This window comes from Trichechus manatus, unplaced genomic scaffold, assembly GCF_000243295.1.
Source record: "Trichechus manatus latirostris isolate Lorelei unplaced genomic scaffold, TriManLat1.0 scaffold00182, whole genome shotgun sequence".
Classification (NCBI taxonomy): domain Eukaryota; kingdom Metazoa; phylum Chordata; class Mammalia; order Sirenia; family Trichechidae; genus Trichechus; species Trichechus manatus.
In genome coordinates this window covers 5081827-5099015 of record NW_004444118.1, presented here as the reverse complement: position 1 = coordinate 5099015, position 17189 = coordinate 5081827, and the positions used below count along the sequence as shown (strand labels likewise).

Here is a 17189-nt window from a genome sequence, read left to right as displayed (position 1 = left end):
AGAGAGAGAGAGAGAGAGAGAGAGATTTATATCAAGGAAAGGCTCACATGGTTGTAGAAGCTAGAAACTCCCAAGTCCATAGGCAGGCATTAGGCTGGAGGCTTCACCTGACTCATGTAGCTACAGGGGCTGATGAATCCAAGATCAGCGGGTCAGATGGCAGGCTGCTAACAGGCTGCAGAGGCTGACAAATCCAAGATCAGTGGGTAAAAGGGTAAGCTTCTGGCTCAAGTTCCAAGAACCAGAGTTCTGATGATGATGAGCTGGATGCAGGATTCAGAGTGAGCAAAAGCCAGTGAACTTTGCCAGAAAGGCTATATATATTGGATGTAGGCCACACCCACAAGGAAACTCCCTTTCAACTGATTGGCTGCTCTGCTCATAGCGGATCTCATCATGGAGATGATTACATTATATCAAATCTCATGGAGGTTATTACATCATTGCATAATTGCCAAACTACATCATAACTGCTGAACCACTGAGAATCATGGCCCAGCCAAGCTGGCACACGACCTTAACCATCACAATGGCCAATACTAACTGCCTGATACACACAAGCATGAGGTTATAAATTACCAAATGTAGTTCCAATTAAATAGCCATCAGAAAGACAAATATCTCCTTTATAGAAAAACTTCTCTGGGCTAACCCCACACTTATATATGTAGAATTTACACATAGAATCAGAATTATGAACCCAAACCAACACACAATAAAAATGCTTTCCGTAAAGCGTGTGGCACCTGATATAGGTAACAGGAACTCAATAAACACAAACTATGAAATAAGGCTCATATCCTGAGCTGGCTATCCTGCGCCTTTTAAAATAAATATGAAAACTCTAGGAAAAAAACAATGAGTATTCCTTGGCTCCTGGGTTATATATTTTTCCAGTTCTCCTAGTTATCAAGAATAAGATTAATAAGAGTAAAAAGGAAACTATAAATCTTGGGACAAATAAAGTTGTTTTCCTCCTAAACTTTTAATCATTTAACTTATTATGGAATTTCCACATTACTGAACTTCAAAGAGTCACTAGGACCCAGCAGTATGTGCTTTGAATTTAACTAGGAAAATATGTTTATTCTTTCATTAGTTATCCAGTTCAACTATGCAAGACATAATGAAGTGAATAATGAGTCAGTAAAGAAAAACAGTACTGCAAAAAACAGCTCTAAAATAATCATCTCAACGGGTAAGATTATTCTGTATTGCCTAACTCCTGAGTAGCCAGGCATGGACAGCAGCATTGGTTTTGAGTACATCTGAATACAATAAAGACTACTCTACCCCTACAGAGGGATAGTTTGGATCATTGTTTTCCATGGACCCATTATAGTCCATGACAAAAATGTTCAATGGTTCAAGAAAAAATTACCTTATATAGTGAGTTTTAAATTAAGTTTTTCATTGAAATAATTACAGCCTTGACTTCTTAATTCATCTGCCCAATCACTGCTCTTCATTCCACTTTCAGCTAAGTGCCCTCAACCCTTTGGCAATTTCTCTTAAATTTCTTACAAGCTAATTTAATTTTTTGGTCTAACTATTTTAGGATTTAATTAAGTGTCTTGTAAGTGTCATTCGAAAAAGAGTTTTCCCAAAAGTGTACCCTGGCATACTTGTATGCCATAAAGTTTCTGAGCTATGTAGATCCAGATTGCTAATTATAGACTATAATTTATATTGATATCTTAGGCTGGGTTCTCTAGAAGAGCAAAGACTGTGAAGGATATGTATAAATATATATAAAGAGATTTATTTCAACAAAACTGCTCATGCAGCTGTGAAGGCTGGCAAGTTCCAAACCTGTGAGTCAGGCATCAGGCTGGAGGCTTTTCCAGACTCACATGATTGCAGGGGTTGATGAACCCAAAATCAGCAGGTCAGACAGAAGGCTGCTGGCTCACGGGGTTGCCGGTGCTGGCCTATCCCACAATCTGCAGGTCAGATGGCAGGCTGCTGGCTCACATCTCAAGGACCAGAGATCAGAGGATGATGAATCAGATGCAGGATCGAGAGAGGGTGAGCTTTGTGAGAACATCCATATATACTGGATACAGTCCACACCCCAAGGACTCCCCTTTCAACTGATTGGCTGCTCACATCAGATCACAAAATGGAAGATGATTACATAACATCTGCCAGACCACAGAGAATCATGGCCTAACCAAGCTGACACATAACCTTAACTATTATACTTGGTATTATTTCGGGGGGCACTAAATTATTGGTCCACCTAGGATAGCCATGTGTCATCATCTTAATCTTCTGGCAAATACAGTCATGTGTTGCTAAACATCCACAATACATTCTGTGAAATAGGATGTTATGTGATTTGAACGTTGTGTGAACAGGATATTATATACAGGCAATCTCTGGGTTATGAATGTCTGACTTAACATACAACCCGTAAATATGAGCCAACCCCTGTAGAGCCTGTTATATTAAAAATTCAAGGTACATGCAATGGTTCGTAATAACAAATGGGTGCTACTTTGTGATATTCATCAAAACATTATTATTATTACTGTATTATTACTCTGATCAGATTTTCTGAACTTTATTCTAGCCTTATGGAACCATGGGTGTATATGTGGTCAGACGTTGCCTGAATGGACGTTATGTGACACATGACTGTACTATAAATTAGAATTACCTGTTATCAACAACTTTTTGCATGTCAGCATCTTTTTGTCTATAGAGAGATCAACCTATCTGAGTTTTGGGATCCATTTACTGCACAAATTTTGCCCAAGAAAAACTGTTTTTCTGTGATACATAACTCCCCAAAATTGCTGGTGCTTTGGTGGAGCACAAATTAAAATCCCTAATGTCTACTTTTCCTTTAAATTTTGAGCACCCTAAGGATTAAATGTTTATTGTTTTAATACTAGTGACTGGTACATTGTTTAACTGATGGGAGCATGATGTATTTATAAGAAAAAAGACAGAGAGAAAAAGAAAGAGAGAGAGGGAGGAAGAGAGAGAGAGAAAGAGAAAGAGAGACAGAAAGAAAGAAAAATAACAGACATGTGATTACAATTCCATTGATCTCTATTTTTTCCAAATCCCCTATGGAGAAAAGCATATACTTTGTCAAATAAAGCTTAAAGCATAGTTTTAACAAATTTTGAGTGCTTTTAGTCAGCATACATTATCAAGGATACAGTTTTGAGTTTCTTTTAATTACTTACCTTTTCTCCTCCCAGCTTCTTCCAATTCTTCCATTGTCCATCAATTATGCCCCTCCAAAGACTGGATATCACATGGCGGGAAATGTTATTGGATTGCTAAAAATACGCAGTCTTGGAGCAAAAGTCAAGATGACTGTGCCATGAAAAATTCACATCTCTTTGTGATTCAAGATGTCATTGATATGGTGAGATATTAAACTTGGTGATTATAAGCATTTCCCACATTTGCAATTGGATTCCTTGTGCTACAAATTTGGCAAATGTCAGTGAAAAAAGTTGTAAAACCATATCTGTTCATAAATACATATATTTGAATGAATTAATGAACTGCATGGTCATTTTAGGCTTCTCTTTGATTAGGGGAAGGGGAAGTTCATTTTGTGTTATACACCTAAATTTATCTCCACAGTGGATCCTTGCTGCTTACCAGATTTCTTTCTAAGATGGAAGGGATTAAACATCTCATCTTCCATATTTACTGCAATACTCACAAAGGCTGCAGTCAGATATCATGACAACTGAAGTTAAGGATGGCTTTGTAGTCCTTCTCACTTAGATTCAGTTCTTCCTTGAGGATAAATAATATTTAACTTACTCTGGATTATTTTAAATAAAAGTTTTACTGCATGAAAGTTAAACGCTATTTTCAGCCTTTTAATTAATAAGATAAATACAAATGTTAATTGGTAAACATCAAATAAGGATTCTCAATTAGAACTACAAGTTATATCAAAGGCTTAGTTTCTCTAAATCCTATGACTTTCAGTGCTTTAAAATCCTGGTTGAACATCAGCCACCTGAACAAATTACAAAAGTGCAGCTGTTGAGACTTCTGTGGGAGAAACCTCAGAGTTTCACAGAAACCCACAAGAACAAGAAGAAAAAGAAAAGGAAATGTAAGCTATCTTCATGGTAACCAGGAAATGTCAATAACCTCAAATGTCAAACTGTAAGGCTGTCAGATGCATAGAAATATGAACCAAATCCAGAATGGATTTAAGAGACGAAAGAGACATTTCCTCTCCTTTCGGAGGTCAATTTTAATGGTCAAGAAGAGCAAAGCAGGAAAAAACTGCAAAGCTTCTAACAAGAATGTTCTAAAAGGAATAAACAATAAATCATCTCATAGTGAAACTACACGATGTAAGGCTTCACCAGGAATTCATGTACTTCTTACTCGCCCTCAAAGGAAGGAATGCTGAAATTCACAGAAGATACGTATCATAGCTGAAGAACATGCTCAGCATTTCTCAAGCTAAAAGAACTGAAGGAAAACATTCAAGCCTCAAGTTGCAATATTGAAGGATTCTACATGCAAAATATTAAACAATGCAGGAAGCATCAAAAGAAGATGGAAGGAATATACAGAGTCACTATACAAAAAAAAAAAAATTGGTTGACATTCAACCATTTCAGGAGGTAGCATATGATCAGGAACTGATGGTACTGAAGGAAGAGGTCCAACCTGCACTGAAAGCACTGGCAGAAAACAAGACTTGAGGAATTGACAGAATACCAATTGAGATGTTTCAACAAACAGGTGCAGCACTAGAGGTGCTCACGTCTATGCCAAAAAATTTGGAAGACAGCTACGTGGCTAGCCGACTGGAAGAGATTCATATTTATGCCCATTCCAAAGAAAGGTGATCCAACTGAATACGGAAATTATCAAACAATATCATTAATATCACATGAAAGTAAAATTTTGCTAAAGATTATTCAAAAGCGGCTGCAGCAACATATCAACAGGAAACTGCCAGAAATTCAAGCCAGATTCAGAAGAGGACGTGGAACTAGGGAGATCATTGCTGATGTCAGATGGATCCTGGCTGAAAGCAGAGAATACCAGGAATATGTTTACCTGTGTTTTATTGAGTATGCAAAGGCATTCAACTGTGTAGATCATAACAAATTATGGATAACATTGTGAAGAATGGGAATCCCAGAACACTTAATTTTGCTCATAAGGAACTTGAACATAGATCAAGAGGCAGTTGTCCAAACATGACAAGGGGATACTGTGTGGTTTAAATTTAGGAAAGGTGTGTCAGGGTTGTATCCTTTCACCATACTTATTCAATCTGTATGCTGATTAAATAATCCCAGAGGCTGGACTCTATGAAGAAGAATGGGGCATCAAGATTGAAGGAAGACTCATTAACAGCCTTCGATATGCAGATGACACAACCTTGCTTGCTGAAAGTGAAGACAACTTGAAGCACTTACTGATGAAGATGAAAGTCCACAGCCTTCAGTATGGATTACACCTCAACATAAAGAAAACAAAAATCCTCACAACTGGGCCAATAAGCAACATCATGATAAACAGAGAAAAGACAGAAGTTGTCAAGGATTTCTTTTTGCCTGGATCCATAATTAACACCCATAAAAGCAGCAGCCAAAAAATCAAACGACACATTGCATTGGGCAAATCTGCTGCGAAAGACCTCTTTAAAGTGTTAAAAAAAAAACAAAGATATTACCTTGAAGACTAAAGTGCACCTGACCCACACCATGGTGTTTCCAATTGCCTCATATGCATGTGAAAGCTGGACAATGAATAAGGAAGACCAAAGAAGAATTGATGCCTTTGAATTATGGTGCTGGAGAAAAATATTGAATATATCATGAACTAACAAATCTGTTTTGGAAAAAATCCAGCCAGAATGCTCCTTAGAAGCAAGGATGGTGAGACTACGTCTCACATACTTTGGACATGTTATCTGGAGGGATCAGTCCCTGGAGAAGGACATTATGCTTGGTAAAGTAGAAGGTCAGCAAAAAAGAGAAAGACCTTCGACAAGATGGATTAACACAGTGGCTGCAACAATGGGCTCAAGCATAACAACGATGGTGAGAATGGTGCAGGACCGGGCAGTGTTTCATTCTGTTGTACGTAGGGTCACTATAAGTCAGAACCAACTCGACAGCACCTAACAACAACAGCATCTGTCATGGATTGAATTGTGTTCCCCCACAATACTGTCAACTTGGCTACGCCATGATTCCTAGTATTGTGTGATTGTCCACCATTTTGTCATCTGATGTGATTTTCCTGTGTTATAAATCCTGCCTCTATATGTTAATGAGGCAGGATTAGAGGTAGCTATGTTACTGAGGCAGGCCTCAATCTACTAGATTAGGTTATGTCTTAAATCAATCTCTTTGGAGATAGAAAAGAGAGAAGTGAGCAGAGATACATGGGGACCTCATACCACCAAGAAAGCAGGGCCAAGAACAGAGCGTGTCCTTTGGACCCAGAGTCCCCGCACCTGAGAATCTCCTAGACCAGGGGAAAATTGAAGACAAGGACCCTCCCCTAGTGCCGACAGAGAGAGAAAGCCTTCCCCTGGAGCTGACATCCTGAATTCAGATTTCTAGCCTCCTAGACTGTGAGAAAATAAATTTCTCCTTGTTAAAGCCATCCCTTTATGGTATTTCTGTTACAGCAGCATTAGATAACTACGACAATATGTCTCCAGGGCAAACAATAAATCAGATTTTGGATAAGAGTAGTGTGAAACAACATATTCAATGGAAACTTACTTCCTTCATTTTAGGTTACACCTCTTCACATTATTCTTAACCAGCTAGTTGCACCAGACATAATTGTTCTCTTTCAATGAGAAATAAGAATCTAAAATTAATCAGCATAACTTATGCATAGGTTTCACCATTTTCAAATCCCTCCAAAAAATTGACACTTAAGGACAGATAAAATATATATTGCAAAAGAAATAGAAAATAATTTTCTGGCGTATACTTCTGAAGATCTCAAATAAGTTAAAGATATAATGGGGAAAAAAAAACAAAAGAATTATTAATCCATCTAAGACACCCAGGTGTTATTACATGACAGGATAAGAAGAAAAAAGAGGAGACAGAACAGGAGAAGAAGAAGAGAGTAATGAGCTATATGTTTAAAAAGGGAGATTTATGGCTTTTACTCATGATGTAAAAATCTCAAAGTAATGTTGTTTGTACTTTTACAATGAAAAATAGCTGGAATAACTTCAAATTCACAATTTTTTTTTCAAGCTCATTGGAAAGTCAAAATTGCAGAGTAACCAAGAGGCCAAACAGGCATCTTCAGGAAGAGAGGAGACACATCCTCTCTTACCTGAGGTCGACAAATCAGACACCAGTAAGAATAGTTAAGCCAGAATATTAAAAAACTGAAAAAGGCTGAGAGCAGAGTGGTAGAACAGGATCTGCAGAAATGGGGAAGTCCATACCCTTTCTCTACAAACCTCACCAGGAGCTCACAGAAAAAAAAAAAAAAGGGAAGAACCAGAAGAAAGTGTTCACTATGGTGCAGTCCTGCGAGAAGGAAATAATAGTAATGTGGAGGTAGCAAATTCTTCTCTCCTATCTGCTATCTGCCCTATGGAACAAAAGCTTTAAAGTGCACGTAGGGTAGGAGGTCAACAAATACTTCTGCCCTTAGGGAATTGGTAAAAACATTATTGCAGATAGAAAAAGAAGTCATGAATAAAAGTCTACTACTTCATGAATACAGGAATGCCCACGACTACAGCCAGAGTGTGGCAGCAGTGGTGAAGATAGACAATCCAGACACAGGGACTCAGTGCCTCCTAAGATGGAAGCATAATTGGAACAACAGAGACTGCTCCTCCACTACCCCTACTAGTAAAATAACAAGTTTTAAGTAAGAAGTAAGGAAGAATACTGGTGGGAGAGGGATAGGAGAGAATAAGAATGTACAAAGAGACTCTCTCTGAGGCACAGTGCAGGGGAAAAACTAAGATACTCAGGGTCTGTCCTATTGGGTTGCTGAGTCAGAATCAATTCGATGGCAATGGGTTTGGTTTTTGGTTTTTTATACTGTTCTAAGAAAGATGTACGGCTTTCAATAAACAATTATGAGACATACAAAAACACAAGAAAAAAAACAAAAGACATTCCCAAGAAACAGTCATCAGAGTTAAACTCGTATATGACCAATGCTGGACTTCTATGACAGGGACTTTAAAATAACTATGATAAATACATTAAAGTCATTAATGGAAAAGATGGACAACATGTAAAATCGGATGAATACTTTTAGCAGAAAAATAGGAAATATAAGAAAGCATCAAATGAAAATGTTAGAAATGAAAAATACAATAACAGAGGTGAAAAATGCCTTTGACAGTCCATCAGTAGTCTTGATAAAGCTGAGCAGAGACTCAGTGGGCATTTTGATAGGTCAGTAGAAATTACTCAAATTGAAACAAAACAGGAAAAAAAAAAAAGAACAACCAAAATCTATAGAACACTATCAAATAGTCTAACATATGTAAAATTCAAATTACAGGAGTGTGAGAGAAAGAAAGAGAATGAGGCAGAACAGACATCTGAAGAAGTAATAAAAAATGTTTGAGAATTTTTAAAAATTAATGACAGACATCAAACCAGTTTCAAGTATCTCAGGGAACACCAAACAGAATAATTTTTTAAAAAAAAAAAAAAAACACTACAAGTATCATTTAAAATTGCTACAAACAAAAGACAATGCAAAAATCTTGAAGACAATCAGAGACAAAAGAAACATTCCAGACAGTGGGACAAAATTACAAGACACTTTCCATCAAGAACAAATGAGCAGGAGACCATGGAATGACATCTTTAAAGTGTTAAAAGAAAAAAAAAAAAACAAAAAACCTTTCAACACAGAATTCTATACTCAGTGAAAATATCTTACATAAATTAAGGACAAATAAGGACTTTTTGAGATGAAGAAAATTTAGGGAATTCATTGACAGCAGTTCTACCATGCCAGTAATAGTATAGAAAGTTCTTCAGGAATAAGGCTAACTGAGACTTGGATTTACACAAAGGAAAGTGATGGAAATGGAATAAATAAGTGTAAAATAAAATTCACTCTTTCTTATTTTTATAGCTCTAAAAGATAACTAAGTGTTTAAATAAAATAGTAATACTATATCGTATGTTAAAGTAAATGTCAGAGATTGTCAGATTAGATTTAAAAAAGAGAGTGAGTTCTATGTTATCTACAAGTAATTAATTTTAAAGATAAGGATATAAGTTAAATTTAAAAGGATGGAGAAAGATATACCATGCAAATACTGAACAAAAGAAAGTTGGAGTAGCTATATTACTATCAGAAAAAGTACATTTCAGAACATGGAATATTAACAAGCACAAGAAGTGATATTACATGGTGATAAAGATATAAATTCTAAGTGTGTATGCACCAAATTGAGAGCTTCAAATTACAGGTGAGGCAAACACTGATAGAACTGAAAGGAGAAATAGACAAACCCACAATTATAGTTGGAGATATCAACACTCCTCTATAGTAATTGATAGAACAAGTAGACAAAAATCAGTAATGCTATAGAAGACCTGAACAAGACTATCAACCAACTAGATCTAATTGACATTGTATAAAACTTCATCCAGCTAGAGCAGAATATATTTTCTTTTCAAGTGCACATGGAAATTTAACAAAGACAGATCATATTTTGGGACATGTAAAAACCTCAGAAAAATTACAAATATACATATTATACAAAGTATGTATCAGATCACAATAAAATTAAACCAGAACTTAAGAATAGAATGATATTGGATAAATACCTAAATATTTGGAAATTAAGCAACATACTTCTAAATAACACGAGTCACAGAGGAAGTTTTAGAGAAAATGTAAAAACTTTTGAACTGAATGAAAACAAAAATACAACATACCAAATTAATGGGTTTCAGCTTAAGCAGAGTTGGGAGGGAAATTTATAGCACTGGATGCTTATATTAGAAAAGAAGAACAATGTAGAATCAATCATTTAAGCCTCTACCTTGAAAATAAACTAGAAAAATAAGAGCTAATTAAACCCAAATCAAGCAGAAGAATGAAAATAATAAAGAGCAGAAATCAAGAAAATTGAAAACAGAAAAACACAGAAGAAAGCAATGAAAATAAACATAAACCAAACTAAAATTAATAAAATTGATGAAGCTCTTAACAGATCAATCAACAAAAAAGGAAGAAAACAAATTACCAGGATCAGGGCAAAAGACATGCTATCACCAAAGTCTTTCAAAAATTAATACGATAGTATGAAAAAAAAACTATGTCCATAAATTTGAAAAACATAGATTAAATGGACAAATTCTTTTAAAGACTCAAACTACCAAAGAGAACATGAGAAGAAATAGCCTGAATAATACTTTATTAAAGAAATTGAATTTTTAGTTAATCTCCCCAAAAATACTTCACTTTTGGATGGTTCCACTGATGAATTGTATTGAGCATTAAAATGTAATGCCAATTCTACACAATCTCTTCCAGAAAACAGACGATGAAAAACACTTCCCAAATCATTTTATGAGGCCAGAATGATCTTAATACTAAAATCAGGCAAATACATTACAAAAAATGGAAATTACAGATCCATATCCCTCATAAACATAGATGCAAATATCTGCAACAAAATGTTCGTAAGTTGAGAACAGCAATATATGAGTTTAGCAATATATGAAAATTTAGCATTTTCATTTAGTTCAAAAAACTTACATCCTGACCAAGTTAGTTCAGCATTATAAAATCAATCAGTGTAATGCATAATAATAGGCTAAATAAGATCATCTAAGGAGATGCAGAAAAATAATTTAAGAAAAATCAGCACTGATTCATGACCAAAGAAAACCCAAAAAACCTTCAGAATATTAGGAACAGAAGGGAACTTCCTTAACCGAATAAAAGGCATCTAAAAAAAATCTACAACTAATATCATACTCAGTGGTGCAAAATATCCCCTAAAGCAAATGAGCTTAGCAAGGTTGTAGCATGCAGAGTCAACATAAGAAAAATCAATTGTATTTCTGTATATTAGCAATGAACTTTGGAAATCATAATTAAAATGATAACATTTATAATGGCACTGAAATTAAATATTTAAGTAAATCTAACAAAATGTGTTCAGAATTTGTATACCGAAAACTGCAAAACATTAATGACATATAACAAAGAAGACCTAAATAAATGTAGAAATATATTATGAACATGAACTGTTAAAATGTCAAATCTCCACAAATTCATCTATAGATTCAACACAATCCCAATCAAAACCCCAGCGTGGATTTTTATACATATTGACAAGCTGACTCTAAAATTTATACAGAAAGGCAATGAAACTTGAATAGTCAATATAATTCACAAAAAAAGAAAATACTGGAAGGCTGAAACTACACAATTTCAAGTCTTAGAGTAAAGCTAAATTAATCAAGATGACGAGAATTGGTGAAAGGAGAGGTACATAAATCAGTGAAAGAACAGAACAGAGAGGCCAGAAGTAGACCGACACAAATGTAGTCAACTGAGTTTTGACAATAGTGGAAAGGCAATTCAATGAAGAAACAGTATTCTGTCCCTTGCTTGCCTAATGGCTATTTATTTTCCAACAAACAGCATAAGTTCAGCTGCATGCGGCAAAGAACCAACATTATTGTAGCTTACACAAGATAGATGTTCACTTTTTTCATTGAATCAAAGACACTTTTCAATTATAAGGTGTGATAGTTCAGCTGCATGGGACAGAGAACCAACTTTATTGTAGCTTACACAAGATAGATGTTCACTTTTTTCATTGAATCAGACACTTTTCAATTACAAGGTGTGACAGTTCAGCTGCGTGTGACAGAGAGCCAACATTATTGTAGCTTACACAAGATAGATGTTCACTTTTTTCATTGAATCAAAGACACTTTTCAATTACAAGGTGTGACAGTGTTATGTATCATTTAGAAAGGGAAGATAAAGCTGCCAATTAAACTACTGAAAGTCATTGGTTGTAAGACGTTTCCAATATCAAAGTGCTAAATGGAGGGAAAAAGATCTTACAATCTCTTTAATAGGTTATCTCTCTCACATAATAGTCTATACTGCTATGGAGTTTCTGCTCATCACCCTCATCAGTACGGTTCTGTCCTGTCTACCTAGTCCTGTATAGTCGGGACCATGTCCACATTCTAGCCAGAAAGAAAGAAGAAAAATGATGAATAAAAGGATATAGCCCTACCATTTAAGTGCATGATTCAGGATTTGAGTATCACTTCTGTTCGTATTCTGGATTTCAGGTCACATGGCCACATCTAGCCAAAAGGGAGGCTGAGAAATGTAGTATGTGTTATGACTGGCCATATATTTTGACACAGATTGCATTAATATAGAAAAAGAAAAAGGATATATTAAGAAACAATAAGCAATATTTGCCACATCAGCTCACACAGGGCTTTCTTTAATATTTCCCATATATTATCTTGCAACTATGTAGTATTTGATACTTGTATTTAATAATAATGGTAACATCTATGTACTAAGAACTTATTATGTGCCAGGCAGTATTTCATAATATATTTTAATAACAAAACAATAACAATTCTTTGAGACAGGTACTTTTAGAGACTGAAAAAATCAAAAGTAAAAAGATTTAATAACTCATCCAAGGACACGTATAGCTAGGACTCAGATTAGGTAATCTGACTTCACAGAGTAAGTATCTATTACTACTATGTTGGTGGTGGTGTCATCAAGTCAATTCTGACTCACAGAAACCCTATAGGACAGAGTAGAACTGCCCCATAGTGTTTCCAAGGCTTTAATCTTTACAAATGTAGACTGACACATCTTTCTCCCATGACTACTACTATACCTAATTCTATTTTAACAGTCTTCACATTGTATTACACTTGTTTGTTTACATATTGACTCCCCTCTGCTATGATTTATCAGAAGACATAAAGTATGACTTACCTGTTTATTACCAGCTCCAAGCATAGTGTCAACACATACAAGGTACTCTCAAGGTATTTTTATTGTAACAATAAGAGTCTGTCAGTTGTTTCATATATCATTTACTGTTCTCTTTAGAGTTTCCTATGGAGGCACTTAAAAAGTTCAATCTCTTATTGGATTGGCTTGACATATCCATCTGGAGGGAATTCATGGATCTGGGTGGACAACAGCTCATTTAACGAAAATATGTGAGTTTGTTTTATTTTTGCTTTTTATGTGGTTTTGATCCCCTTTTATGTGACAAGAAAGGGCATAAACTGAGTAAACAGGTGTAAATTTCCTGACTGGCTCTTACAATATCAGAATAACTAATAAAAAATGGGCTACAAAGAAAATTGGGAAAGTAAAGAAATCTCACTCCATCCACTCCGGAGATATATCTTGACACAGTGTTTGCCACTGATGTGTTTTCACTTTATTATTTTTTCTGAGGTAAATTGTTAAGTGTAAAATCTCTTATAAGAACAGCATTTTAGTCCACAAAATTAAACAAGTTTCTGCTCACTTATAACAGTGATCAATAATTTTATAGATTAAAAAAAATGACAGGTGATATTTTAGAATTACCCATCTGCATCTCTAGGAGCCCTGGTGACATAATAGTTAAGCATTTGGCTGCTAACCCTTATGTCGGAGGTTTGAACCCACCAGCTGCTCTGTGGGAGAAAGATGTGGCAGTCTACTTCCTTAAATATTACAACTTTGAAAACCCTGTGGGGCAGTTCTACTCTGTCCTATAGTGTCTCTATGAGTCAGAATCGACCCGACAACTTTTTTTTTTAATCCATTCATCTCTAATACTCATTAACTATTCTTTCAACACTTTAAATATTTCACTCTGCTCTCTTCTTTCAATTGGAAAAGAAATTCAATGTAATTCTTATCCTTACACCTCTATAAAAAAAAACAACCCATTGCCATCGAGTCAATTCCAACTCATAGCAACCTTATATGCCTCTGTAGGCAAGATGTTCCTTTCCTTTTGCTTCTTTCAAGATTGTTTCTTTGTCTTTGATTTTCTGCTGTTTGAAATCAATATAACTAGGCGTAAATGTTTTGGTATTTGTCCTGCTTGGCATTCTCTGAGTTTTCTGGATCTATGGTTTTGGTATCTGTCATTAAATTTGGAAATTTTTCAGTCATTATTACTTCAAAAATTTCTTCTATTTCCTTCTCTCTTTCTTCTCTTTCTGATATTCCCATTACATGTATGTTACACATTTTGTAATTGTCCAACAGTTCTTACATATTCTGTTCCAATTTTTTCATTCTTTTTTTTTTTCTCTTTGTTTTTCAGTTTGAGAAGTTTCTATTGACACATCTTCAAGATCACTAGCTCTTTCCTTGGCTCTGTTCACTTTGCTGATGAGTCTGTCAAAGGCATTCTTCATTTCTGTTACAGTGTTTTTGATTTCTAACATTTCCTTTTAATTTTTTCTTAGAGTTTCAATTTCTCTGCTTATATTACCCATCTGTTCTTGCATGTTGTCCACTTTTTCCACTAGAACTCTTTGCATATTAATCATAGTTATTTTAAATTCCCAATCTGATCATTCCAAAATCTTCACCATATCTGAGTCTCATTCTGTTGCTTGTTTTGTCTCTTCAGGCTGTGTTTTTTCTTGCCTTTAGCATGCCTTGAAATTTGTGTTGAAAGCTAAACATGATGTATTGGGTAAAAAGAACTGAGGTAAATAGGTATGAGGTTTCATGTTTATCTGGCAAGGAGTTAGGCTTTGTTTACTGTTTGCTGTAGCTGTAGGTGTCAGATTAAAATTTGCTTTGGTGTCCTTGTTTTTGCTTCCCCTCTTGTTTTGGGGTTTCTCTAAAGACTCCTTAGATAGAGCCTTGTAGTTCTCTTCATCTGTAATCTCCTGTTATTATACAGAAGTCTTATTGATATGATCGTAAGATGTGGGGCGTGGGGAAGTGTTCTATGAACCTATAATTAGGTCTCAGTCTTTTAGTGAATATGTGTTTCCAGACTGAAAACTTCAAAGTGCTTCTCAGATTTTCTTTCTTTTTTTTTTTTTTTTTACCCCCTAAGCGAGACAGGAAGACTAGAGAGGCTGAAGTTAGATATTTATCTTCCTCCACATTCAAGACTAGAGGGGGATGGAGTTGGGTATTTTCCCTTCACCTGCATCAAAAGCTAGAGGGTTTGGAGTTGAGTATTTCACTTCCCCTTCATAGATTCAAACCAAAAAAAAACAGAACTGTTGCCCTCAAGTCAAGTCTGAGTCATAGTGACAGTATTGAACAGAATAGAACTGCCCCATAGGGTTTCCAAGGAGCAGCTGGTGGGTTCGAACTGCCGAACTTTTAGTTAGTAGCTGTAGCTCTTAACCACTGCACCTCCAGGGCTCCCTGCATAGGTTCGGCTCTTCTAAAACCCACATCAGGTAGGTTGTGGTAAAACAGTTTCTCTTAAAGGTAGACCCTTGTTAAGAAGGACTGAGGAGTGCTCTGGGCATTTTTCAAAGTGGTTACTTTTCTCTTTATCTGCTGGAAGCATGTGGGGACTTTCTCCAATCTTCACAGTAAGAAAAAACCTGGTGGTAAAACTCACAAACGTGTGAGTACCCCACTATGACTAGGCCTCCAGGAGCTTTACTCTCTGAAGCCAGTCCACACTCAGACTCCAGCAATTAGTCAATTACCCTTTAAGTATTCCTACTTGATGATGGGACCAGAGGTGGTTTCTTCTCCTGGTAAACTGTAATTTTCTGTGTCTGCCCTTGTCTCCAGACATTGTTCAGATCAGTAGCCTGCCCTGTGACCTAAATTCTCTGATGGATCTAAGAAGAGCTGTTGATTTTAAGTTTTCAGCTTTTTTCTTGTGTGAATGGAAGTGACAGCTTCCAAGCTCTTTACATGTCATAATGGAAACCAGAAGTTCTATTCTAACTATCTCTTGCATTCTAAAACTCCAGAGTGGGAAGAATTATTTTACCCATCATATTTTTGTGTACTGTTTAAATAATCATATTTTCATTGAAATTAGAATATATTATCTGAAGGCCTCTATAGTCTCTGTACATGAGTATATTTTCATGACTAGTGTAAAGATGCCATTTGCTTTCTTTCTATAGATTTTCAGTAAAACAAAGACAAGCATGGACCCGGAGCATGAACTGTGCCACAGTGTCTCGATCTGAGATTAAAGCAGAAAAATGTGATGATAAAAATCAATGGATTTGTGAACTGTAATACACTCTGCAGAAAATCAGTCTTCATTTTTGTTACTGACAGACCCCAAATGTAGTTTGAGTTCATATCACAGAAAAGTCTAGAGGATTTTGTGTCCTGGAAGGCTGTGTGTGTGTTCATTTATGATGTGTATACGTAATGCTGCCTCTCAGAGGTGTGCAAAAGGTGATAGAAGAAATAAAATGTTATAGAAAATGAGAAGATTTGATGAATATTTTGTTTTGTTTTCATCGGAATTTTCAATACAAATATTCAGTCATCATAGTCTCCTTTTCTTCTGTTTTTGGAACTTCAGATTTCTCTATTGTCTAGGTTATATAGTGCTGCTATAACAGAAATACCACAAGTGGATGGCTTTAACAAAGAGAAATTTATTCTCTCACAGTCTAGGAGGCTACAAGTCCAAAATCAGGGTGCCAGCTCCAGGGGGAAGGCTGTCTCCCTCTGTAGGCTCTGGGGGAAGGTCTTTGCCATCAATCTTCCTTGGTCAAGGAGCTTCTCAGAGCAGGGACCACGGTCCAAAGGACACGCTATTCTCCTGGCTTTTGTTTCTTGGTATGAGGTCCCCATGTCTCTCTGCTTGCTTCTCTCTTTCATATCTCAAAAAAGATTGATTTAAGACAAAATCTAATCTTGTAGATTGAGTCCTACCTCATTAACATAACCGCCTCTAATCCTGCCTCATTAACATCATAGAGGCAGGATTTACAACACATAGGAAAACCTTATCTGATGACAAAACGGTGGACAATCACACAATACCATGGTGGCCAATTGCACAATACTGGGAATCATGGCTTAGCCAAGTTGACATACATTTTTGGGGAACACATTTCAATACATAACATGTATCTTTTCTATATGTTCCCTCTATAATATCATTTGCTAATATCATCCATTCTTATACTTTTTATTACCAAGTATAAAGCAATGCATATCAAATTAATATCTTTAGCCCA

General features: G+C 35.8%; 1 protein-coding gene across 1 annotated transcript in view; it reads left to right on the top strand.

The window, feature by feature from the left end:
* The window catches only part of LOC101351537 (killer cell lectin-like receptor subfamily B member 1B allele A), a 21868-nt gene extending 5437 nt beyond the window's left edge, over positions 1 to 16431 (top strand). Inside the window, exons 3-6 of the mRNA XM_012558720.2 lie at positions 1100 to 1198; positions 3216 to 3385; positions 13096 to 13208; positions 16113 to 16431. Of these exons, the coding sequence (XP_012414174.1) occupies positions 1100 to 1198; positions 3216 to 3385; positions 13096 to 13208; positions 16113 to 16230 (500 nt within the window). The 3' untranslated portion in view covers positions 16231 to 16431. The remainder of the gene's footprint in view (positions 1 to 1099; positions 1199 to 3215; positions 3386 to 13095; positions 13209 to 16112) is intronic.
* The last annotated feature ends 758 nt before the right edge of the window (positions 16432 to 17189 follow it).